This window comes from Danio rerio, chromosome 1, assembly GCF_052040795.2.
Source record: "Danio rerio strain M-AB ecotype USA chromosome 1, GRCz13ab, whole genome shotgun sequence".
Lineage (NCBI taxonomy): Eukaryota > Metazoa > Chordata > Actinopteri > Cypriniformes > Danionidae > Danio > Danio rerio.
In genome coordinates, this window is record NC_141021.1 from 60,901,760 (window position 1) to 60,924,222 (window position 22,463).

Sequence of the window (22,463 nt, forward strand, 5' to 3'; positions counted from 1 at the left end):
TAGCCATTGGTCTGAATAATTTTGTGCTGGACTGCATGTTATTATAAACCATAAAACATATTGTTATTAAAACACACAAAGTTCTCATTACCAACACACGTCCTGTTTTTCTGAAGTCCTATCGGGCAACCTTCAGATTCGCAAGACCGCAGGAAAAAACCTGAAGTAGAAGAAGAAATAAGATGTGTATAGTTATCTGTGCTTGTACATACATTCATAAGCCCATCTAATCAAGCCAAAATGTCCCCATGTACACATGTAGATTGTGCTTAATAATTCAGTTCATTGGGTAATTTGTGGGTTTTAGGGTTGTTGAATGCTTGATTCTGATTGGGTGTTTGTGTAACGGAGGCCAGCTAGTGTGTGCTGTGCAGGTAAACCTCACTCCTCTGACCTCTAAAGGTGCTCTGGCGACAGACGCTAGAGGTCATGGTCTTTAGCCTCCTTGTTAGAGCAACCGACTCCCATGCGGAAGGTCGCCGGTTCAACCCAGCTCGGAGCGGGTTGGGCGGTGTAGGACCGGTGGGGTTAAATTTGGTTATTGTCAGGTTAATGCACTGCTAATGTAGTCCCGGCAGGTTTTGAACACATTTCAATTCCATATCACTCCGCTGAATGATTTATGTAAGGAATAATTGAAGAAACATCTGTGTGTACTGTGGCACTAGTTTCTTCAACATCTCCTCTAAATCCTTCTGATGTGATTTCACTCATTCATTCATTTTCTTTTTAACTTAGTCCCTTTATTAATCTGGGGTTGCCACAGTGGAATGAACCGCCAACTTATCCAGCACATGTTTTAAGCAGCGGATGCTCTTCCAGCTGCAACCCATCTCTGGGAAATATCCATTAACACTCATTCACACTCATACACTACGGACAATTTAGCCTACCCAATTCACCTGTACCGCATGTGTTTGGACTGTGGGGGAAACCGGAGCACCCGGAGGAAACCCATGTGAATGCAGGGAGAACATGCAAACTCCACACAGAAACTGTCCCAGCCAAGGCTTGAACCAGCAGCCTTCTTGCTGTGAGCCGACAGCGTCTCTACTGCGTCGCCCTGATGTGATTTTTGATTGTAAAATAACTCATTCATTCAGCGTAGTTATATGGAACTGTAATGCGGTCTAAACCTGCCGGAACTACTTCAGCTGTGCATTTATCTGACAAGAACCAAACACCTGAGAGTGACCATCAGCCAATCAGAATCAAGCATTCAACATCAGTGTAGTATAACTCAAAGTAAACACCTGAGAAGGAAAGCATAAGTATCATGATATTGGATCCGTGCATCCACATCAGCTCTTAATTAAACAACAGCTCTTCACTGAATATCTTTTGTAATATAAATAACGATTATTCTTAATTTAAATGGAACAGTTTAAATAGTAAACTAAATACTTCATATATGTGAAACACATTTTATTTTATTTCTACTCTGTATTTATTTGTGTTGTTGATCAATTGTTAATTGGTTCTTATTTTATTACAAACTACTTATTTTGTCTTTAATAATGTATGCAACTTATATTAAGCTCCATTTTGTCTTGCTATAACTGTTTAAATACACTGTAAAACAAAAATCAGCTGGGAAAAAACTGATTATGTAATTATTATGTCCCATATTAACTTTACATGCATAAATTTATGCACATTATATTTTAATTAAAACAGTTGTTATTCAAGATTTATTATTAAACAGAAAAATGTATTGGTCATTTTCTGTCGTTAATTTTTAACAGTTTATTTATATTATTTACATTCTACATTGAAGTAGAAGTGGGCGTCGATCTTTTTATGTGGAGGTGGGGCTTCAAAAACCAAAGTTACGTTTTTGGGGGGTTTTCACACCGAACATAACTGTGACCTAAAATTGTAGTATGAAATATGCTGTGAGATTTGTGGTTCGCTGGAGCTCAAATATCATAGTATGTGCATTAAAACAATACACACGTGTGTTTAACGTCCTCCATTGTACGTGTGTATGGTAAACATTTTAATCTGATATGGAAAATTTGGTCGGAAATACCCAAAAATATAAAAATCTGCAGAGTGTAAGAGTTTAAAACAATTTTACTCAAGATTTATTTTTAAACCCATAAATAATGGTCATTTTAAACCATTTAGCTTTGCATTATTGGACCATTCTAAAGATTAATAGACGAAAAGCAAAGTTACGTTTATTTTACGTTTATGTTTTACGTTTAAGTTTATTTTGCACCAAACATAACTGTGACATAAAAGCGTGACATGAATGAAGCTTTGTGACCTGCTGCAGCTTTAATTACATTAGAACAATAAACACGTTTGTTTAACGTCCTCTATTGTATGTGTGTAGGGTAAACATTTCAATTTCATATGGAAAATTTGAACGTAATTACACAAAAAAGTAGGTTAAAACAATTTTGTTTAATATTTTTTTAAACACTTATGTTTTGGTCATTTAAACAAAAAAAAATATATATTGGTAATTTTCTTCCATTGCGTTGTGTGCTGTTGGACGATTTTTAACAATGAAATAAGCAAAAATCGAAGTTACGTTTTTGTTTTTTTCGCACCGAACATAACTGTGACCTGAAGTTGTAGTACGAACTATGTTGTAAGCTTTGTGATTTGCTTGAGCTCAAATATCATAGTATGTGCATTAAAACAATTCACACGTTTGTTTACCGTCCTCCATTGTACGTGTGTATTTTAATCTGACATGGAAAATTTGGTCGAAAATGCCCAAAAATAGAACAATCTGCAGAGAATAAGAGTTTAAAGCAATTTTACTCAAGATTTATTTTTAAACTCTTGAATATTGGTCATTTTAAACCATTAAGCGTTTGCATTATTCGACCATTCTAAAGATTAATAGACGAAAAGCAAAGTTACGTTTTAGTTTATTTTGCACCGAACATAACTGTGACCTAAAGTTGTAGTACAAACTATGTTGTGAGCTTTGTGATTTGCTTGAGCTCAAATATCATAGTCTTTGAATTAAAACAATTCACACGTTTGTTTAACATCCTCCATTGTACGTATTTATGGTAAACATTTCAATCTGATATGGAAAATTTCGTCGGAAATACCCAAAAGAAAAAAAAAAAGAAAAATCTGCAGAGTATAAGAGTTTGAACCAATTTTTGTTCAAGATTTATTTAAACACTTATATATTGGTCATTTTCGGTCATTTAGCTATGCATTGTTTGACCATTTTTAATTCGTAAAAGACAAAAAGCAAAGTTGCGTTTCCGTTTATGCCATAACTGTGAGCTAAAAGTGTGACATGATTAAACGGTGAGCTTTTTGATCTGCCTGTGCATCAAAACAATACACACATAAAGACCTTTACACCTTTCGGAACAAAGCACTCATCTTCTTGCGTATATAAATACCCAGAATGAGTGTGTGTGTGTGTGTGTGTGTGTGTTCAGGAAACCACAGATGTTTCATCGGAACTGTTTTGAGCGCTGATCTCGAGGTGTCGCCGTGTTTTTATAAGGCAAATGTGCTGCTTTTTCACACCTCTAGAACAATCTGTCCAACTGCAATTCACACGTCTTTCTGCAGCACACACACTTCATTTTCCACCAGACACTCATACTCGGACTCTAAAGCCACTGTACTATCACTTTAAAGAGGTCATGATAATACATGAAGCAGTATTTTAAGATTTACCGCAGTTTTCTGTTACACCATTGCTGCTGTATATAAGTAGTTTAATGCAATGTAATAAGTGAAACATATAATCATCCAAAACTACGACTGTAAAGCAAGAGAGAAGACTGGCAGGAAATTGCTGATAGTCTCTATATCGGGGGCAATATATATTTTAAAATCTAGGCCAAAATGTGCATGTGTGCTGCAGTTTTGAGTACTTTAATCAAAATAATTGACCCCAGTCGATTGAATTACTAGAAAATAAAGCACATTATAATCAGAACAATTGACTGCAGTGAAGTAAATTATTAGAAAGTAATACAGTTTGACTAGTATAATCAGATTAATTTACTCCGGTTGATTAAATTATTAGACACTTATGCAGTTTAAGTAGTATAATCAGAATAACTAACTCCAGTTAATTGAATTATTAAAAAATAATACAGGCTGAGTAGTATAATCAGAATAATTGACTCTGGTACATTGAATTATTAGACAACAATGCAGTTTAGGTAGTATAATCAGAATAATGGACTCTTGTCCATTGACTTACTAAAAAATAAAGCACATTATAAGTGGTATAATTAGAACAATTGACTTCATGTGATTGAATAATTTGAAAATAATACAGTTTGAGTACTATAATCAGAATAATTTACTCCGGTTGATTGAATTATTACACAATAATGCACAGTTTGAGTAGTATAATCAGGATAGTTGAGTCCAGTCGATTGAATTATTAGAAAATAATACAGTTTGAGTAGTATAATCAGAACAATTGACTTTGGTCCATTGAATTTTTGGAAAATTAAGCACATTATAATTAGTATAATCAGAACAAGTGACTCTGATACATTGAATTATTAGACACTAATGTAGTTTAAGTTGTATAATCTGAATAACTTACTCCAGTTAATGAATTATTAGAAAATAATACAGGTTGAGTAGTATAATCAGAGTAATTGACTCTGGTACATTGAATTATTAGACACTAATGCACAGTTTGAGTACTATAATCGGAATATTTGACTCCGGTCTACTGATTTACAAGAAAATAAAGCACATTTTAAGTAGTATACTCAAAATAATTGACTCCTGTTGATTGAATTATTATAAAATAATGCAGTTTGAGTAGTATAATCAGAAAAATTGACTATGATACATTGAATTATTATACACTAATGCACAGGTTGAGTAGTAGAATAGTTGACTGGTAAATTAAATTATTATAAAATGAAGCACATAATAAGTGGTATAATCAGAATAATTGACTCTGGTACATTGAATTTCTGGAAAATAAAGCACATAAGTAGTATAATCAGAACGATTGACTGCAATTGATTGAATTATTAGAAAATAATGCAGTTTGAGTAGTATAATCAGAATAACTGACTCTGGTACATTGAATTATTATACACTAATGCACAGTTTAAGTAATATAATCAGGATAATTGACTTTGATACATTGAATTGCTACAAAAAAGCACATTATAAGTAGTATAATAAGAACATTTGACTGCAGTTGATTGAATTACAAGAAAATAATGCAGTATGAGTAGTATAATCAGAGTAATTGACTCTGGTACATTGAACTATTAGACACTAATGCACAGTTTTAGTAGTATAATCAAAACAATTGACTCCAGTCGATTGAATTACTAGAAAATAATACAGTTTGAGTAGTATAATCAGAACAATTGACTTTGGTCCATTGAATTTTTAGAAAATTAAGCACATTGTAATTAGTATAATCAGAACAAGTGACTCTGATACATTGAATAATTAGACACTAATGCAGTTTAAGTTGTATAATCTGAATAACTAACTCCAGTTAATTGAATTATTAGAAAATAATACAGGTTGAGTAGTATAATCAGAGTAATTGACTCTGGTACATTGAATTATTAGACACTAATGCACAGTTTGAGTACTATAATCGGAATATTTGACTCCGGTCTACTGATTTACTAGAAAATAAAGCACATTATAAGTAGTATACTCAAAATAATTGACTCCTGTTGATTGAATTATTATAAAATAATGCAGTTTGAATAGTATAATCAGAACAATTGACTTTGATACGTTGAATTATTAGACACTAATGCACAGTTTAAGTAATATAATCAGGATAATTGACTTTGATACATTGAATTGCTACAAAAAAGCACATTATAAGTAGTATAATAAGAACAATTGACTGCAGTTGATTGAATTACAAGAAAATAATGGAGTTTGAGTAGTATAATCAGAGTAATTGACTCTGGTACATTGAACTATTAGACACTAATGCACAGTTTTAGTAGTATAATCAAAACAATTGGCTCCAGTCGATTGAATTAATAGAAAATAAAGCACATTTTAAGTAGTATGATCAAAATAATTGATTCCGGTCGATTGAATTATTAGGAAATAATGCAGTTTGAGTAGTATAATCAGAACAATTGACTTTGATACGTTGAATTATTAGACACTAACGCAGTTTAAGTAGCATAATTAGTATAAACTGACTCTGGTACATTCAATTACTAAAAAATAAAACACATGAGTAGTTTACTTGAAGTAATTTACTCTGGTTGATTGAATTATTAGAAAATAATGCACTTTGACTAGTATAATCAGAGCCAGGAAATGTTCACAGTATTTCCTCTAATATTTGTTCTTCTGGAGAAAGTCTTATTTGTTTTATTTCGGCTAGAATAAAGGCAGTTATTAATCGTTTTAAAGCCATTTTAAGGTCAATATTATTCACCCTTTCAGCAATATTAGTGTTGGATTGTCTCCAGAACAAACCACTGTTATACAATGACTTGCCTAATTACCCTAACTTTACCCTAATTACCCCAGACATTTGCCTTTAAATGTCACTTTAAGCTAAATCCTAGTGTCTTGAAGAAGATCTAGTCTAATATTATGTGCTGTCATCATAGCAAAAATAAATATAGGAGGGTGAATAATTCTGCCTTCAGCTATATATATCTGTGCAGCTAAACCAGAGTTGTGGTTCATCAGTGTGGCGTATAACTATGGTTTATCTCATGCATCTGTGGTTTTGCCATTGCTAGAACAGATATTCAGCTCACTTTTAAGAACATCTCTAGCCAATATCCGTCAACCCATCATGACCTTTCAGCTGGAGATTTTCCCCGAGACGTTATTTAGTGTGTTTATAAGTCGCTGTTTGGCTCTTGCAGCCCTCAAGCGGATGTTTGGATTCATACAAACTCTGACCCAGAATGCAGAATCAACACCTGCCAAAGTCAAGTGAAACTGAGATCATCTTCGCCAGACTTGCTGAAAAAAGAAAAGAAACTGCAGAGGCTTGTGAAACGAGCAGTCCGTCATGGGACTAAAGGTTGAGAAAGCGTTTAACTCTTGCTGCAATCAACGTGACGTCAGTCTGTGATAACCGATGGGAACTGCAGAGCTGCTTTCTGGAAATGTGTAGCTGTTTACTTTACTTTACTTCCCCCTTTGACAAGCTGTAAAATGCATCTGTGATGTCTCTAGAGTGTGTGTGTTTCAGTTTGAGCTGAGAATTGCACACAGACAATGCTTTCCAGCTCTCTGAAACTGACCCCTTTAGGCTCTGATCCTAATTGTGGTGTCGCTTTAAATGCAAATGAGATGCGGCCACCCTTGATGAATAAAGGGACTAAGCTGAAGGAAAATGAATGATATATTGTCTGGGTCTGTCCTATAAATTATTGTATACAGATAATCTAATAATATACCCATACTTTTTCTGTTATTTTACATATTCATTTGATTTATTGTTTATATATTATATTCATTTTCTTGTCGGCTTAGTCCCTTTATTAATCCAGGGTCGCCACAGCAGAATGAACCGCCAACTTATCCAGCAAGTTTTTACGCAGTGGATGCCCTTCCGGCCGCAACCCATTTCTGGGAAACATCCACACACACACTCATACACTACGGACAATTTAACCTACCCAATTCACCTGTACCGCATGTGTTCGGACTGTGGGGGAAACCGGAGCACCCGGAGGAAACCCACGCGAACGCAGGGAGAACATGCAAACTCCACACAGAAATGCCAACTGAGCCGAGGCTCGAACCAGCGACCTTCTTGCTGTGAGGCGACAGCACTACCTACTGCGCCACTGCCTATATGTTATACATTATAATATATTGTTTCAGAGTACTAAATAGTCAGATGTCACTTTATTTAACGTGTAGAGTTAAATGTCCATTTTTGGAGAGAGAGACTGATATTCTGAAAGAGGAAATAAGCAGAAAACACTAAATATGGAAACTAATGTGAAGTTATTTTACATTGTGGACAACTCAAAAACAAGTAAAAGCATTCTTAAACTCTATATAAAATGTAAATGACGTCAAAATAGACTTTAATCTAATTCAGTTATTCAGTTATATTGTTATTTAATTATTATAAGGAATTTATAATAATAATACTCATTCAGAATACTTCATTCTGTCTGATTTATGAGTCATTTTCCTCATGGGGACCAAAGAAATGTCTTGAGAAGATGCACCAATAACATCTCACCGTAAACCAGCATCAGTTCTTTACTTTAAAATGAATTAAATATTGTTGTTTTTACTCTACAGATCTAAAAATCCCAAGTTAACAAAAACAACATAAAGCTTTTCATATTCAGCATGAACTAAATTCACACACACACACACACACACACACACACACACACACACACACACACACACACACACACACACAGAGATCTGCTCTTAATTTTAAGATCACATACAGACACATTTTCTCTCATTGACTGACACACACACACACACACACACACACACACACACACACAGACAGACAGTCCCTGACAGAGTGTCGGATCAGTCTTATCTGACGGTCTGTGTTTTGTCTAAAAGAGCCTCTTCATGCTGATTCAGTGATGTAAAGAACATGTGTGAAGACTTTCTGCTTCAGAAGAACTGAGGAGAAACCCCTCCAGCTTAAAGAATAGTGTCATTGTTCAACACACACACACACACACACATCTGCTCTCAAATTACCAGTCCAGCTTCAACTTTACGATCACACACACACACACACACACACACAATCAAACACACTCTCACTCACAGACATAGACATGCGCACACACACACAGATTGGGTTTTCATGATTTATGGGCTCTTCCAATAGAAATAATGATTTGTATGTATTCTGTTCTCCTCATACTCTAAACTCACCCCTCAGAGAAAACTATCTGCATTATTACTCATTCAGAATACTTCATTCTGTCTGATTTATGAGTCATTTTCCTCATGAAGACCAAAGAAATGTCTTGAGAAGATCAACACTTACTGTATTCCTTTACTCGAGGGAGCATTTCGACACACACATACACTTGTACAGCTAATATTATGGGGACGTCTCCTAACCTCATACACAACCCTCACAGGAAACAATCTGCATTGCTACATGTTCAATATACTTAATTCCTTATGATTTATTGAGCCGTTTTCACCTAAATGTCCCCACATGATCAACATTTACTGGTATTGCTATACTTGTGGGGACTTTTGGTCCTTAAAACTTAAGAAATACAAGATACACAAACACACATAGAGAGACAGATCTGTTGTCAAATGACCAGCATAACTTTAAGATCTCTAATACACACACACACACACACACACTTATTATGGGGACTTCCCATAGACATAATGATATTTTTACTGTACAAACTACACTCTCCCCCTAACAGCCCTCACAGGAAACAATCTGATGCACTTTTACATTTTCAATATACCTCACTCTTTATGATTTATAGAGCCGTTTTGTAACCTAAATGTCCCCATAAGGTCAACATTTACTGGTATTGCTATACTTGTGGGGACATTTGGTCCTTAAAACTTAAGAAATACAAGATACACACACACACACACATAGAGAGAGAAGCAGATCTGTTTTCAAATGACCAGCATAACTTTAAGATCTCTCTCACACACACACAGACATTATGAGGACTTTACATAACATTTCTACTGTACACACTGTATATTCCCCCCTAACCCTAAAAGCAGCCCTCACAGGAAACAATCTACATTTTTACATTTTAAAATGCTTTGTTTATTATGATTTATTGAGCTGTTTTCACCAAAACGTCCCCACAAGATCAACATTTACTGGTATTGCTATACTTGTGGGGACATTTGGTCCTCATAACATAAATACAAGGCACACACACACAGAGAGACAAATCTGTTCTCAAATAAACAACATAACTTTAAGATACCTCTCACACACACACACACACATTATAAGGACTTTCCATAATATTTCTACTGTATATCCCCCCAACCCTAAAAACAGCCTTCACATGAAACAATCTACATTTTTACATTTTTTGAAAAAGCTTCATTCTTTTTGATTTATTGTGCCATTTCACCAAAATGTCCCCACAAGATCAACATTTCCTGGTATTGCTATACTTGTGGGGACATTTGGTCCTCACAACATAAAAAAGTACAAGACAAACACACACACACACACACACACATACATACAAAGAGACAAATCTGATCTTAAATGACCAATATAACTTTAAGATCTCTTTCACACACACACACTTATTGTAGGGACTTCTCTTATAATGATAGTTTTACTGTACACACTATATATTCTCCTCTAACCCTAAACCTTAAAGGAAACTCTGAATTTGCATTAAATTTTTAAATACTGCATTCTGTTTGATTATGAGCCTGATTTATGACCAAAATGTCCTCACAAAGTCTAGTGGTATTACTATACTTGTGGGGATATTTGGTCCTCACAACTTGAAGAATACACACTTACCCAGAAGAAGAAGTGCCCACTTAAACTCCATGTTAGGGCAGCTCGCCTTCAGACTCTGTTTATTCTTATAGTTTATTTAATGCGAAACTCCCCAGTGTAATCAGTATTCCAGTGAAAGCTCCTGATTCCCGTCAGACCTCCACTTCAGCTCCTGAAAGCGCTTAATTTCCCTCCTCGGATAAGCAGCTCTCTTTGTTTAAAGTTTCCAGTCAGTTCCCCTGATGGTTCCTCCTCGGGATCGTCTCGTCTTTAATCCACGCGGAGTTTCCACTACTTTCCGTCTTTTTTTCCACCGGCCCGTCCGTCACGGTCCTCCTGCGGTCTTCGGATGAGAGATGATCCGCTACTGGGCGAGGATTCAGCGGTTATTCACGGCAGACACTCCCCCCGGACACTACAGTACGGCAAGCCGTGTTCACATTCAACCGCTATCACGCTAGCAAATGACTATGAAGACGAGTTAGCTGCGGAGCTAATGTTTCTTCCTATACTGATAAACTGAACAGGTAATGTGACTTTTTTTTTCCATTTTATATGGTTCCTTTTACAGCATTTATGTTGTTATGTAATTAAAATAAAATCAGTTAAATAGACTTTGGCGTTCATTTAGTTGCTCAAGCGTAAAACTATCAAGCCTGGTTTATACTTCTGCGTCAAGTGACTGGCGTGACCCACGGCGCAGGCAACGCGCGTAGCTGTGCATTTATACTTCTGCTGTCTCTGTCGGTCTGCATTAACACTCCCGAAACGCTAGTTGGCAGTGAGGTGTAAATCTTCATCAGTGCTACCAAGCCGACCAATCACAGAGCTTGCGCTAAGCATTGTTGCGAAGTGTAGTTACATTTTTTGAGAGGTGCACGTCAGTGACGCCGACGGCCACGGCGAAGGGCTATGCGTCAGCACCGTAGCATACGCCGGCGTTTGACGCAGAAGTACAAATCAGCCTTAAGACGCACTGATTACACGCACGCGCCCATCAGGATTAGCAGGCTAGCATAGAAGCTTCATTGAATATACTGGAGTAAATAAATGCTCATATTATTAAGATATGGCGGGCAAAATGTTATTTAATGCAGCGCTTCTTGTACAATCCAAGACCCACTTTATATCGAAATCACTCAGCCAGTGGAGATCGCAGATTTGAGAAGAAAACAGACCTTTAATTCGCAGATTTTGTAATGGCATGCAGTTCACCGGAAGCGCTTGACCCAGGTTACTGGCAAATTAAAAGTCCTTCCACATACTTCCGTATATTCGCACATATAGGCTGCTACATTCTACAAGTTTATTTTGTAAATAAACATGTAATTAACAGAATAATATGCAAACTTTGGGTCATATAGGCCTGCTTTCTTATCAACAGCATCTAAAGGACTATTATATTTAGCAAAATGCTGCTCTTTTTATCTTTGTGTTGTTATAATTTTATTTTTGTTATTTTTAATATTTTATTGTCTTCATAAATAAGCTATAGACAAATTCCTGCTTGACATTTTAGAAAACGTTTTGCGTAGATACCCAGTATGAATTAAAAACAAACACAAAAACATGTTACATGGCCCCATAAACGTCCAACTCATTTTTAACTGAATCGTATTAAAGTTAAAAATTGCTCATTTTATTTTTATAAAACTTTTTTTAGTAAAAACAATATCGACGTTTAAGAATCCATATTTATTTTATTCATTCATTTGACTTGTTTATTGCTGCATATATAGGCTATAATTTAAACGCGAGTTTTTGTGCTGCATGCAATAAACTCACGCTCAGTCAGGCGAAGTAAACGTCTCATTGCCTAGAATGTCAATCAAATTATTCAAGCTCTAGTCACAAATAAAACAACAAGCTATTTTATTGTTGTAAGATTTTAGATGACGGGTTAGCAATTATATCATACACAGTTAAGCCTGGTTTATACTTCTGTGTCGAGTGACCGGCGTGACCCATGCCGCATGCATAGCTGTGCATTCATACTTCTGTGCGTTGTCACTGTTGGTCTGCATTAACACTTCCGAAACGCTAGTTGGCAGTGAGGTGTTAATGTGTCTCGGTGTCGAGTTTCTTTGCTGCTGTTTTGGTTTTTCTGAACGCTTCCTGAATGTACAAGTGGCTCAAACTTGCTCATTTTGAGGCAGGAACCGGCGGACGTGCAACAACTTTAACCATGAGGTAAACACAAAACAAAACTTTCCATCCGGAGCTCCTTCACGGGACTCCACACTTGTAAACAATCGCTCCATTGAGCTTGCGCCGCTCGCACGGCTCTTGGTCACGCCCTGACTCGTCATTGCTACTCAGCCGACCAATCACAGAGCTTGCTCTATGAGTGGTTGCGAAGTGTAGTTACATTTTTTGAGAGGGCCATGGCGTAGAGCTATGCGTCAACGCATAGGCTGCACCATAGCATACGCGTGCGCTTGACGCAGAAGAATAAATCAGCCTTTAACTATATTCTAGTCAATGAAATAATCATTTTAATAAACAAAATACGTTCGTTCGTTGTGAGTGATTCGTGGTGAGTGATTCCCTTCTCTGCCAGAGACAGCTCTGTGGTTTTAAAACCATTTTCAAACTGTATCGTTTAGACCACAACCAATGTTGTGTAGTTTACTTGTGGATGTCTGTGGTAGCTTGGCACCAGTGCCGCGATGTCAACACACAGAATGTGTCGGCACAGTTCAGCACGGTTGTCGAACCATGCCAAGAATTCCGTGCCGAGAACCGTTTGTAATTGTGACGCGCCGTTCCAGGCTCTGTTGAGAAACAACCGTAACCGTTCCCAAGTGTTCTTAGAACAGCAGCTGTAGTGTATACTGCTTAATAATCAATTTAAATGATGGCATAAATAAATAAATAAAGCGGTATTCATTCCCGCCCTCTCATGGCAGGTACTCACAGCTGTACGGCTGCAGGCGCCACTGAAAGGAGACACTAGCAAGTTTAGGGATCAAGTGTTAAAATGGCTTGCCATAGTATGAGTTTGAGAATGAAAGAGAGAGAGAGCAGCTGTTCTCCCTCTGTGCCAGTGTACAGTCATACACACACACACACACACTCACTCACACACCCTTTCATTTGAAGATTTCCCTCCAGTTTCACACTGGAAAAGACTTCTGACAAAAGGGAGAGGAGAGTACCTACAATTATAATGAGCACCTCATTTATTCACACTTAAGTTGTTTCAGATGATTTTCTTTGGTTTCTTTTATTCGTTCATTCATTTTCTTTTTGGCTCAGTCCCTTTATTCATCAGGGGTCGCCACGGTGGAATGAACTGCCAACTATTCCAACATATGTTTTGCACACTCAAACACTAAAGCCAGTTTAGTTGATCAGTTCCCCTATAGCGCATGTGTTTGGACTGTGGGGGACACCGGAGCACCCGGAGGAAACCCACGCCAACACGGGGAGAACATGCAAACTCCACACAGAAACACCAACTGACCCAGCCGAGGCTCGAACCAGTGACCTTCTTGCTGTTAGGCCACAGTGCGACACCACTGAGTCACCATGACGCCAGTTTATTTGTTTTGCACACACACACACACACACTCTTGTGTTTAACTGAAAAAGAAGTGAAGTAAATGATATACTTGTAGTTGTTAACAGTTTAAAAATGCATACATTTAAGATTAATTAATTAAGATGTTATTAATCATTCTTTAACTTTAGATGAAGGTCTGCTGTAAATGTCCTGTGTTTGGTCACGGTGCACTGGTGATTTCTGATCATGTCGGGGGTTTTGGATACTCATTTCACACACACCACGAGACGCAGTTGACGCTTGCGGTGATGATGTCACTTCCTGATTTGCGTAAGTGTTATTCTGCAACACACACACACACACACAATAATATGCTCACTTTATTCTTAGAATCAAAATATCAGTGATGGAGCAAACTGAGAACATGAGCACAGATATACACTCAATATTCACACACACACACACACACACACACACAGACTAGATAAATGGGCTGCTTGTGGATTCCAATTACAGTGATGTGATGAAAATACACACATACAGACACACTACAAACACGCGCGCGCACACACAGACACACACACACACACACATTGCAAACACATGCACACAGACACACTACAAACACACACACATTAAAAACACATGCACGCACACACACACACACTTCAAACACATGCATACACACAAATTCACATGCATACACACTACAAACAAAAACACACACACACACACTCTACAAACACATGACACGCACACACTACAAACATACACATATGCAAATACACACTACAATTCCACATTCTGTCCATTGACAGACGACACACAACTGTGCACACATATACTACAAACACTTTACAAATAGATACACACACACACACACACACACACACTACAAACACATGACATGCACACAATGCAAACACAAAGAAACACACACACGGAAAATATGCCACACACACATACCACAGTGCCACATTCCATCCACAGACAGACAACACACAAATGCTCACACACACACACACTTCAAACACAAACAAATACTCACACATACACACTACAAACACACACACACACACACTGCAAACACAAAGAAACACACACCACAACTCCACATTCCATCCACAGACAGACAACACACAAATGCACACACATATATCCATATACACACACACACACTTTAAACACATGCATACATGCATAAACAAAAATACACATGTATACACACTGCAAACACAAACAAATACACACACATACACACTACAAACACAAATACACACACATACACACTACAAACAAATACACACACACACATACACACTACAAACACACACACAAACGCACTACAAACACTACACGCACACACTACGAACACACACACACACTACGAACACAAAGAAACACACACACACGCAAATACACACCTCAATTCCACATACTACATACACACTGCAAACACATGCGCACACACACACAAATACACACTACAAACACATGCACACACACACACCACAATGCCACATTCCACCCACAAGCAGACGACTCACAAACACACGCACATACACACTACAAACACATGACACACACACACAATACAGAAACGTACACATAGACACACACATGCAAAAACACCACACACACAAACACACACACCACAGTGCCACATTCCCCCCACAAGCAGACGACTCACAAACACACACACACACATATACAAACACACATGCACAAACACACACATATCCTCTCTGTCTCCTGTTGTCTTGGACTGTCGGGAATTGAAGTTGTGCTTCCTCCACCCACACACACACACACACACACACACACAGACTGAGGTCATGAGAAAGGCCAGGAAAAGACACACAGAATTCAAACTCATTTAAAATAATTATTAAATCAATCACTTGAGTGTGTGTGTGTGTGTGTGTGTGTGTGTGTGTGTGTGTGTGTGTGTGTGTGTGTGTGTGTCAGACCAGCAGAGTCTCGAGCATTTTCTCTTATCCTGATGAGTTTTAGAGTACATTATGACGTGAGTTTCTCCTTAAATCAAGTCAAACACTCCGCCAGTGGGGAATCTAACTCTTCTAGCTTCCCCTTTTGACGTGAGATTATTCTGATCACCTCATTGGCTGATTATTTTGCTTGTTTTAAGGAAAAACTCACTTCATTTTGACTCATTATTTCTGAAAACAACACACAATGTTTTCTGTGTGTAACCTTCTGGTCCTACACCACCCAACCCGCTCCAAGCTAGGATCGATCCGGCGCCCTTCCTCCACAGGTAGCAAAGAATTCTGGTCCAGATTTGGCATAGCAGGCATTTATCCGGCACTGATATACATGTAACCCCGCCATTCCTACCCCACCCAACCCGCTCCGATCTAGGATTGAACCGGCGACCTTCCGCATGGGAGTCAGTGGCTCTAACAAGGAGGCCAAAGACCATAACGTCTAGCGTCTGTCACTAGAGCACCTTTAGAGGTCAGAGGAGTGAGGTTTACCTCCACAGCACACACTAGCTGGCCTCTGCTACACTCACCCCCCTAAACCTCATTACCATCCGGGTCACGGCACCAACGAAACCCTGCCAGTCCTACACCACCCAGCCCGCTCCAAGCTGGGATCGAACCAGCGACCTTCCGCATGGGAGTCAGCTGCTCTCCCAAGGAGGTTAAAGACCATGACCTCTAGCGTCCGTCACTAGACCACCTTTAGAGGTCAGAGGATTGAGGTTTACCTGAACAGGACCTACTAGCTGGCCTCCATTACGTACAGCATGTGGGCCAAACATTGGCCTGGTTTGGCAGAGGTGGCCCCGTCTTTAAGGCGGCACACAATGCTTGGGCTAGATGCAAAATATAATATTTGGCTCAGATGTTAATATTTGATATGTGGGCCATGTAAGTTTGGCCTCTCTTGACCCACATTTAAAATACATTTTTATTTAAAATAAAATAAAAAATTCAACCAATCAAGTCGCTTCGAGAAAAAGTACGCCCATAGCACACCTAAAGGAAAATGCTTCATAGGTTTATCAAATTCATTGCAGTTGTGACACACCAACATATCTGGCCCAGTTCAGGCTCAGTTGACTTGGCCCAGATTTGGTCCATGTTTGGTCCTTGTCTGGAAGTCAGGCTTGGTCCAGTCATGTACTGGAATTCACTGCAGCATGCGGGCCAAGCAAAAGCTGATTGTGTGGGCCAGAGCTGGGCCAGAGATACTTCGCTATGTGGGCAGTGGGAGTCTGTTGCTTTACCAAGGAGACTATCGCCCCATTCACATGGAGCATCAGTGTCAACGCTTCCCATTCACTTTGAATGGATGACGTCAGGCATTGCCAAACTGCATTGTGGATCTGTCGGCGCCGCTTCAGTGGTGTTGCTCGCTGCAGAAGTTGGGACTTGCTGAACTTTTCATGTGCCGATGGAAGCTTCAGCCAATCAGATCGCTGGATGCAAATACACCAGCTTAGACAGGGGCCTTTAGCTGACTAATTTCATTGGCTGACGCTGCTTCAGACACGCCTTCAGTCGAGCGTTGACCCGTGTGAATGGGGGGTAAAGAGCATGGCCTCTAGCATCTGTCGCTAGAGCACCTTTAGAGGTCAGAGGAGTGAGGTTTACCTGCACAGCCTTCACCAGCTCTGCTGCACGTGTCTAGAAAATGCTTCTTGATTTAAAAGTTTTCAGATTTGTGGACTAGAAACAAGACAGAAACTGAACAGCCTTATTTGCAGTGTATGAATCTCTGTTTAATGTTAAGCAGCATTACATTGACAGACTTGTTTGTTCACAGCTCTTTCATTTGTGAGAGTGTTTTAAATGTGAAAGATGAAACCTGTGAGCTGAAGGTCTGATGCTTCCTTTTGGAGGTTGAGAAGAGGAAACAGGTCTCATGATGTCATTCACAGCCGACTCCACACATCAGCATTCAGTTCAACTATCAATACCATGCATCATTGTTATGATCTGATGAGTTCAGCTGCTGGAACTTTAATCCACGGGTTAAAAGGGCTTTGGTTTTGGACAAAGTGCTTGAAAATTAGCATAATAGTTTATCTGACTGGATAATAGTTAACTATTTAAATCAACTTATTTGTTTTTGTATGAAGAGCAAACTGGCGTTGTGGTGGTACAGTGGGTAGCACTGTGGCTTCACAGTAAGAAGGTCACTGGTTTGAGTCCCGGCTGGGTCAGTTGGTGTTTCTGTGTGGAGTTTGCTTGAACTAAATTGGCCATAGTGTATGAGTGTGTGTGTGTGTGAATGAGAGTGTATGGGTGTTTTCCAGTGATGGATTGCAGCTGGAAGGGCACCGCTGCGTAAAACATATAGTGGTTAAATTAGCGGTTCATTCCACTGTGGCGACCCCACAAAAAAGTGCAAAAAAGTAAAAAAACATGCTAATCTATATTAGCAACTCCCTAGCAACCATTCAGAACACCCTAGAAACTACCTAGCAATTGCTTAGCAACTACTAAGGACACCTTAGCAACTTCCTATAATACTTATCAAATGCCTAGCAGTGCCTCATCAGCCTCATCACTTTAGCAATCACCTAGCAACCACTCATAACACCCTATCAACCAATCACCTAGCAACACTTTAGCGATCGCCTAGCAACCACTCAGAACACCCTATCAACCAATCACCTAGCAACACTTTAGCAATCGCCTAGCAACCACTTATAACACCCTATCAACCAATCACCTAGCAACACTTTAGCGATCGCCTAGCAACCACTCAGAACACCCTATCAACCAATCACCTAGCAACACTTTAGCAATCGCCTAGCAACCACTTATAACACCCTATCAACCAATCACCTAGCAACACTTTAGAGATCACCTAGCAACCACTCAGAACACCCTTTTAACCAACCACCTAGCAACACTTTAGCAATCGCCTAGCAACCACTCAGAACACCATATCAACCAACTACCTAGCAACACTTTAGCAATCGCCTAGCAACCACTCAGAACACCATATCAACCAACTACCTAGCAACACTTTAGAGATCACCTAGCAACCACTCAGAACACCCTTTTAACCAACCACCTAGCAACACTTTAGCAATCGCCTAGCAACCACTCAGAACACCATATCAACCAACCACCTAGCAACACTTTAGCAATCGCCTAGCAACCACTTATAACACTCTATCAACCAATCACCTAGCAACACCTTAGAGATCACCTAGCAACCACTCAGAACACCCTTTTAATCAACCACCTAGCAACACTTTAGCAATCGCCTAGCAACCACTTAGAACACCCTATCAACCAATCACCTAGCAACACTTTAGCGATCGCCTAGCAACCACTCAGAACACCCTATCAATCAACCACCTAGCAACACTTTAGCAATCGCCTAGCAACCAATTATAAAACCCTATCAACCAATCACCTAGCAACACTTTAGAGATCACCTAGCAACCACTCAGAACACTCTTTTAACCAACCACCTAGCAACACTTTAGCAATCGCCTAGCAACCACTCAGAACACCCTATCAACTAAAAAATAAAACCTGAGATTTGCTGCGTTATTGTATGAAATCTGTGTGTGTTTCGCTTTTGCTTTTCCCTCATGTCTGTGTGCTATATCAGCTGTCATAAGTTGATGATGAACACACACACGCACACACACACACACAACCCCGTAATAGCGTATGATCTGTGGTGTGTTTTCTCCACAGGTTTCTCTGAAAGCCGCCGCTGCGGTTTAGTGTGTTTGAGCAACTTTACACTTCTGCTTCTGTCTGTTCCTGCTGCTTAGTGTGTGTGTGTGTGTGTGTGTGTGTGTGTGTGTGTGTGTGTAAGTGTATGTGTGTGTGTGTTTTAGGAAAGCAGTAACCATGGAAACACACTGGCTGATCATGTGACTCGAGGTGAGAATCAATCAGCCAAAATGTTACAGACAGAATCAGCCAATCAGAAGCCAAGCTGATGTTTCCTCATGAATATTCTTCATGTATTGTGCTCAACAGTGTGTATAGAAGCACACGCGTGTCATTACAGCGGCTCTCAGACGCGTCACTCAGAGTTGAAGGTGTTGTTGAGTGTGTGAGCATCAGTTATTCAGTCTCGCCGCTCTTCTGATTAGGAAGCGCTCCCATTGGTCACTCACTTCCTGTTTGAGGCTGTGAAAGAATGCATGTGGCAGATCTACTTCCTCTCAGGCGCCAATGTGAGCACACTCACACACACACACACACACACACGTCTATACATTAGTAATATCTCTCATTCACACAAACACGTCAAAACACTCATACTCTCACACACACAAATGCACGTGTGTGTGTGTGTGTGTGTGTGAGTGAGAGAGAGAGAGACTTTAAGTGTATAGACGTTTGAGTGTAATGTTATGTGTGTGCATGTGCATATGAGTGTATGGACGTGTGTGTGTCTGTGTGAGTGTGTTTATGTGTGTGTTAGATATACTAGGAGTTAATAGACGTGTGTGTGTGTGTGTGTGTTTATGTCTGTGAGTGTCTGGGTTTGTGTGTGTTTATGTGTGAGTATGAGTGTATAGATGTGTGTGTGTGTATGAGGGTTGTTTAGATGTGTGTTAGTGTTTACCTGTATTTATATGTGAATATCAGTGTATAGATAGATGTTTGTGTGTGTGTGTTTGTGTAAGTATGAGTGTATAGACGTATACGAGTGTTTTTTAGACGTGTGTGTATTAATGTGTTTGCCTGTGTGAAAAAAAAATGTTAGTATCAGTGTATAGCTAGACCTGTGTGTGTGTGTGTGTTTATGTCTGTGTGTGTATTTATGTCTAAATGTGTTTGTGTAAACGTGTGTGTGTGTGTGTGTGTGTGTGTGTTTATGTCTGTGTGTGTATTTATGTCTAAATGTGTTTGTGTAAACGTGTGTGTGTGTGTGTGTGTGTGTGTGCATGCATCTGATTCTGCGTCTGTAAGAATGAGTGTATTAATGTGTGTGTGTGTGTGTGTGTGTGTGTGCATGCATCTGATTCTGCGTCTGTGTTTGTGTGTACTTGTGTGTGAGTATGAGTGTATAGATTATAGATGGATGTGTGTGTATGGTTGTGTTTGTGTGTACTTATTTGTGAGTATGAGTGTATAGATGAATGTGTGTTTGTGTTAGTGTATTTGTGTGTATTTATGTGCAAGTATGAGTGTATAAATGTGTGTGTGTTTGTGTTTATGTGTACTTGTGTGCGAGTATGAGTGTATAGATGGATGTGTGTGTGTTAGTGTGTATTTATCTGCGAGTATGAGTGTATAGATGAATGTTTATGTGTGTGTGTGTGTGTGTACTGTATGTTTCCTTCTATAGAAAACTTAATAGTAAAACTGAACATAATAAAATAAATCTTTAATGATTTGTAGGGTGTTTTGTTTATATTTGGGGCTCATCTGCATATATATAATCAACATTAGTAATCTGCAGTAGATGTGGTCTTCATAATGATTGTCAAGGCGTCGTGTCACATGATGTGTTCAGATTATCTCCATCAGCTGCTGACAGATCACACTGGCGGCTCTTCTGCTGATCTCTGCATTTATCTGTTTACTCAACACCAGCACAATATTGAAGGCCTTGCATTGATTATAGCTGTTTTTTCCTTTCTCTAACACACACACACACACACACATGTACTCTGTTAAACTGCTGGAAGGAAGCATCTGCGTGTCTCAGATCTCTCTAAGAGAAACTGAGGATTTATTCTGTCTGAAGCGTTTCGTTTTTATGTGCCAATGCTTTTAGGAGTGTAAATATTTACTGTAGGAGTCGGTTTAGAAACTGTGATTCTGCTCACACACACACACACACACACACATTTTATACTTTTATTTGGATTGAAAGTACAAGCAAGACAATAAGAATCCAAATATTTTGGGATATTTTTACTCACATTTTTTCTATACACACACAAGCAATACTTACACATCTATACACTCATACTCTCATACACACACAAACATTTTATGCTTTTATTTGGATCGAAAGGACAAGACAATAAGAATTCATTCATTCATTTTCTTCTCGGCTCAGTCCCTTTATTAACCTGGGGTTGCCACAGCGGAATGAACCACCAACTTATCCAGCATATGTTTTACACAGCTGATGCCTTTCCAGCTGCAACCCATCACTGGTAAAACACCCATACAAACTTATTCACACACACTCATACACTGCGGCCAATTTAGTTGATCAGTTCCCCTATAGCGCATGTGTTTGGACTGTGGGGGAAACCGGATCACCCGGAGGAGACCCACGCCAACACGGGGAGAACATGCAAACTCCACACAGAAATGCCAACTGTCCCAGCTGAGGTTTAAACCAGCGACCTTCTTGCTGTGAAGCGATTGTGCTACCCATTGTGCTGCCCCAAATTCCAAATACTTTATATATTTTTCTTCACATTTTATCTACACACACAAGTCTATATACACACACACACACACACACACACAGATCTTTACTTTCCCTTCACAATCTTCCAGAAAAGCTGATTTGACATCTGGACAGGAAGTGACCACATGCTAA

General features: G+C 39.0%; 1 protein-coding gene across 2 annotated transcripts in view; it reads right to left on the minus strand.

Annotated features, from left to right (window-relative positions):
* Positions 1-10,796, minus strand: part of adgre5b.1 (adhesion G protein-coupled receptor E5b, duplicate 1) — a 42,767-nt gene extending 31,971 nt beyond the window's left edge. For both annotated transcript variants that reach the window (XM_087237962.1, XM_087237961.1), the window contains exons 1-2: positions 10,460-10,796; positions 92-160 (exon numbers count right to left, since the gene is read on the minus strand). In XM_087237962.1, the coding sequence (XP_087094088.1) occupies positions 92-160; positions 10,460-10,490 (100 nt within the window). In that variant the 5' untranslated portion in view covers positions 10,491-10,796. The remainder of the gene's footprint in view (positions 1-91; positions 161-10,459) is intronic.
* Positions 10,797-22,463: the final 11,667 nt, after the last annotated feature.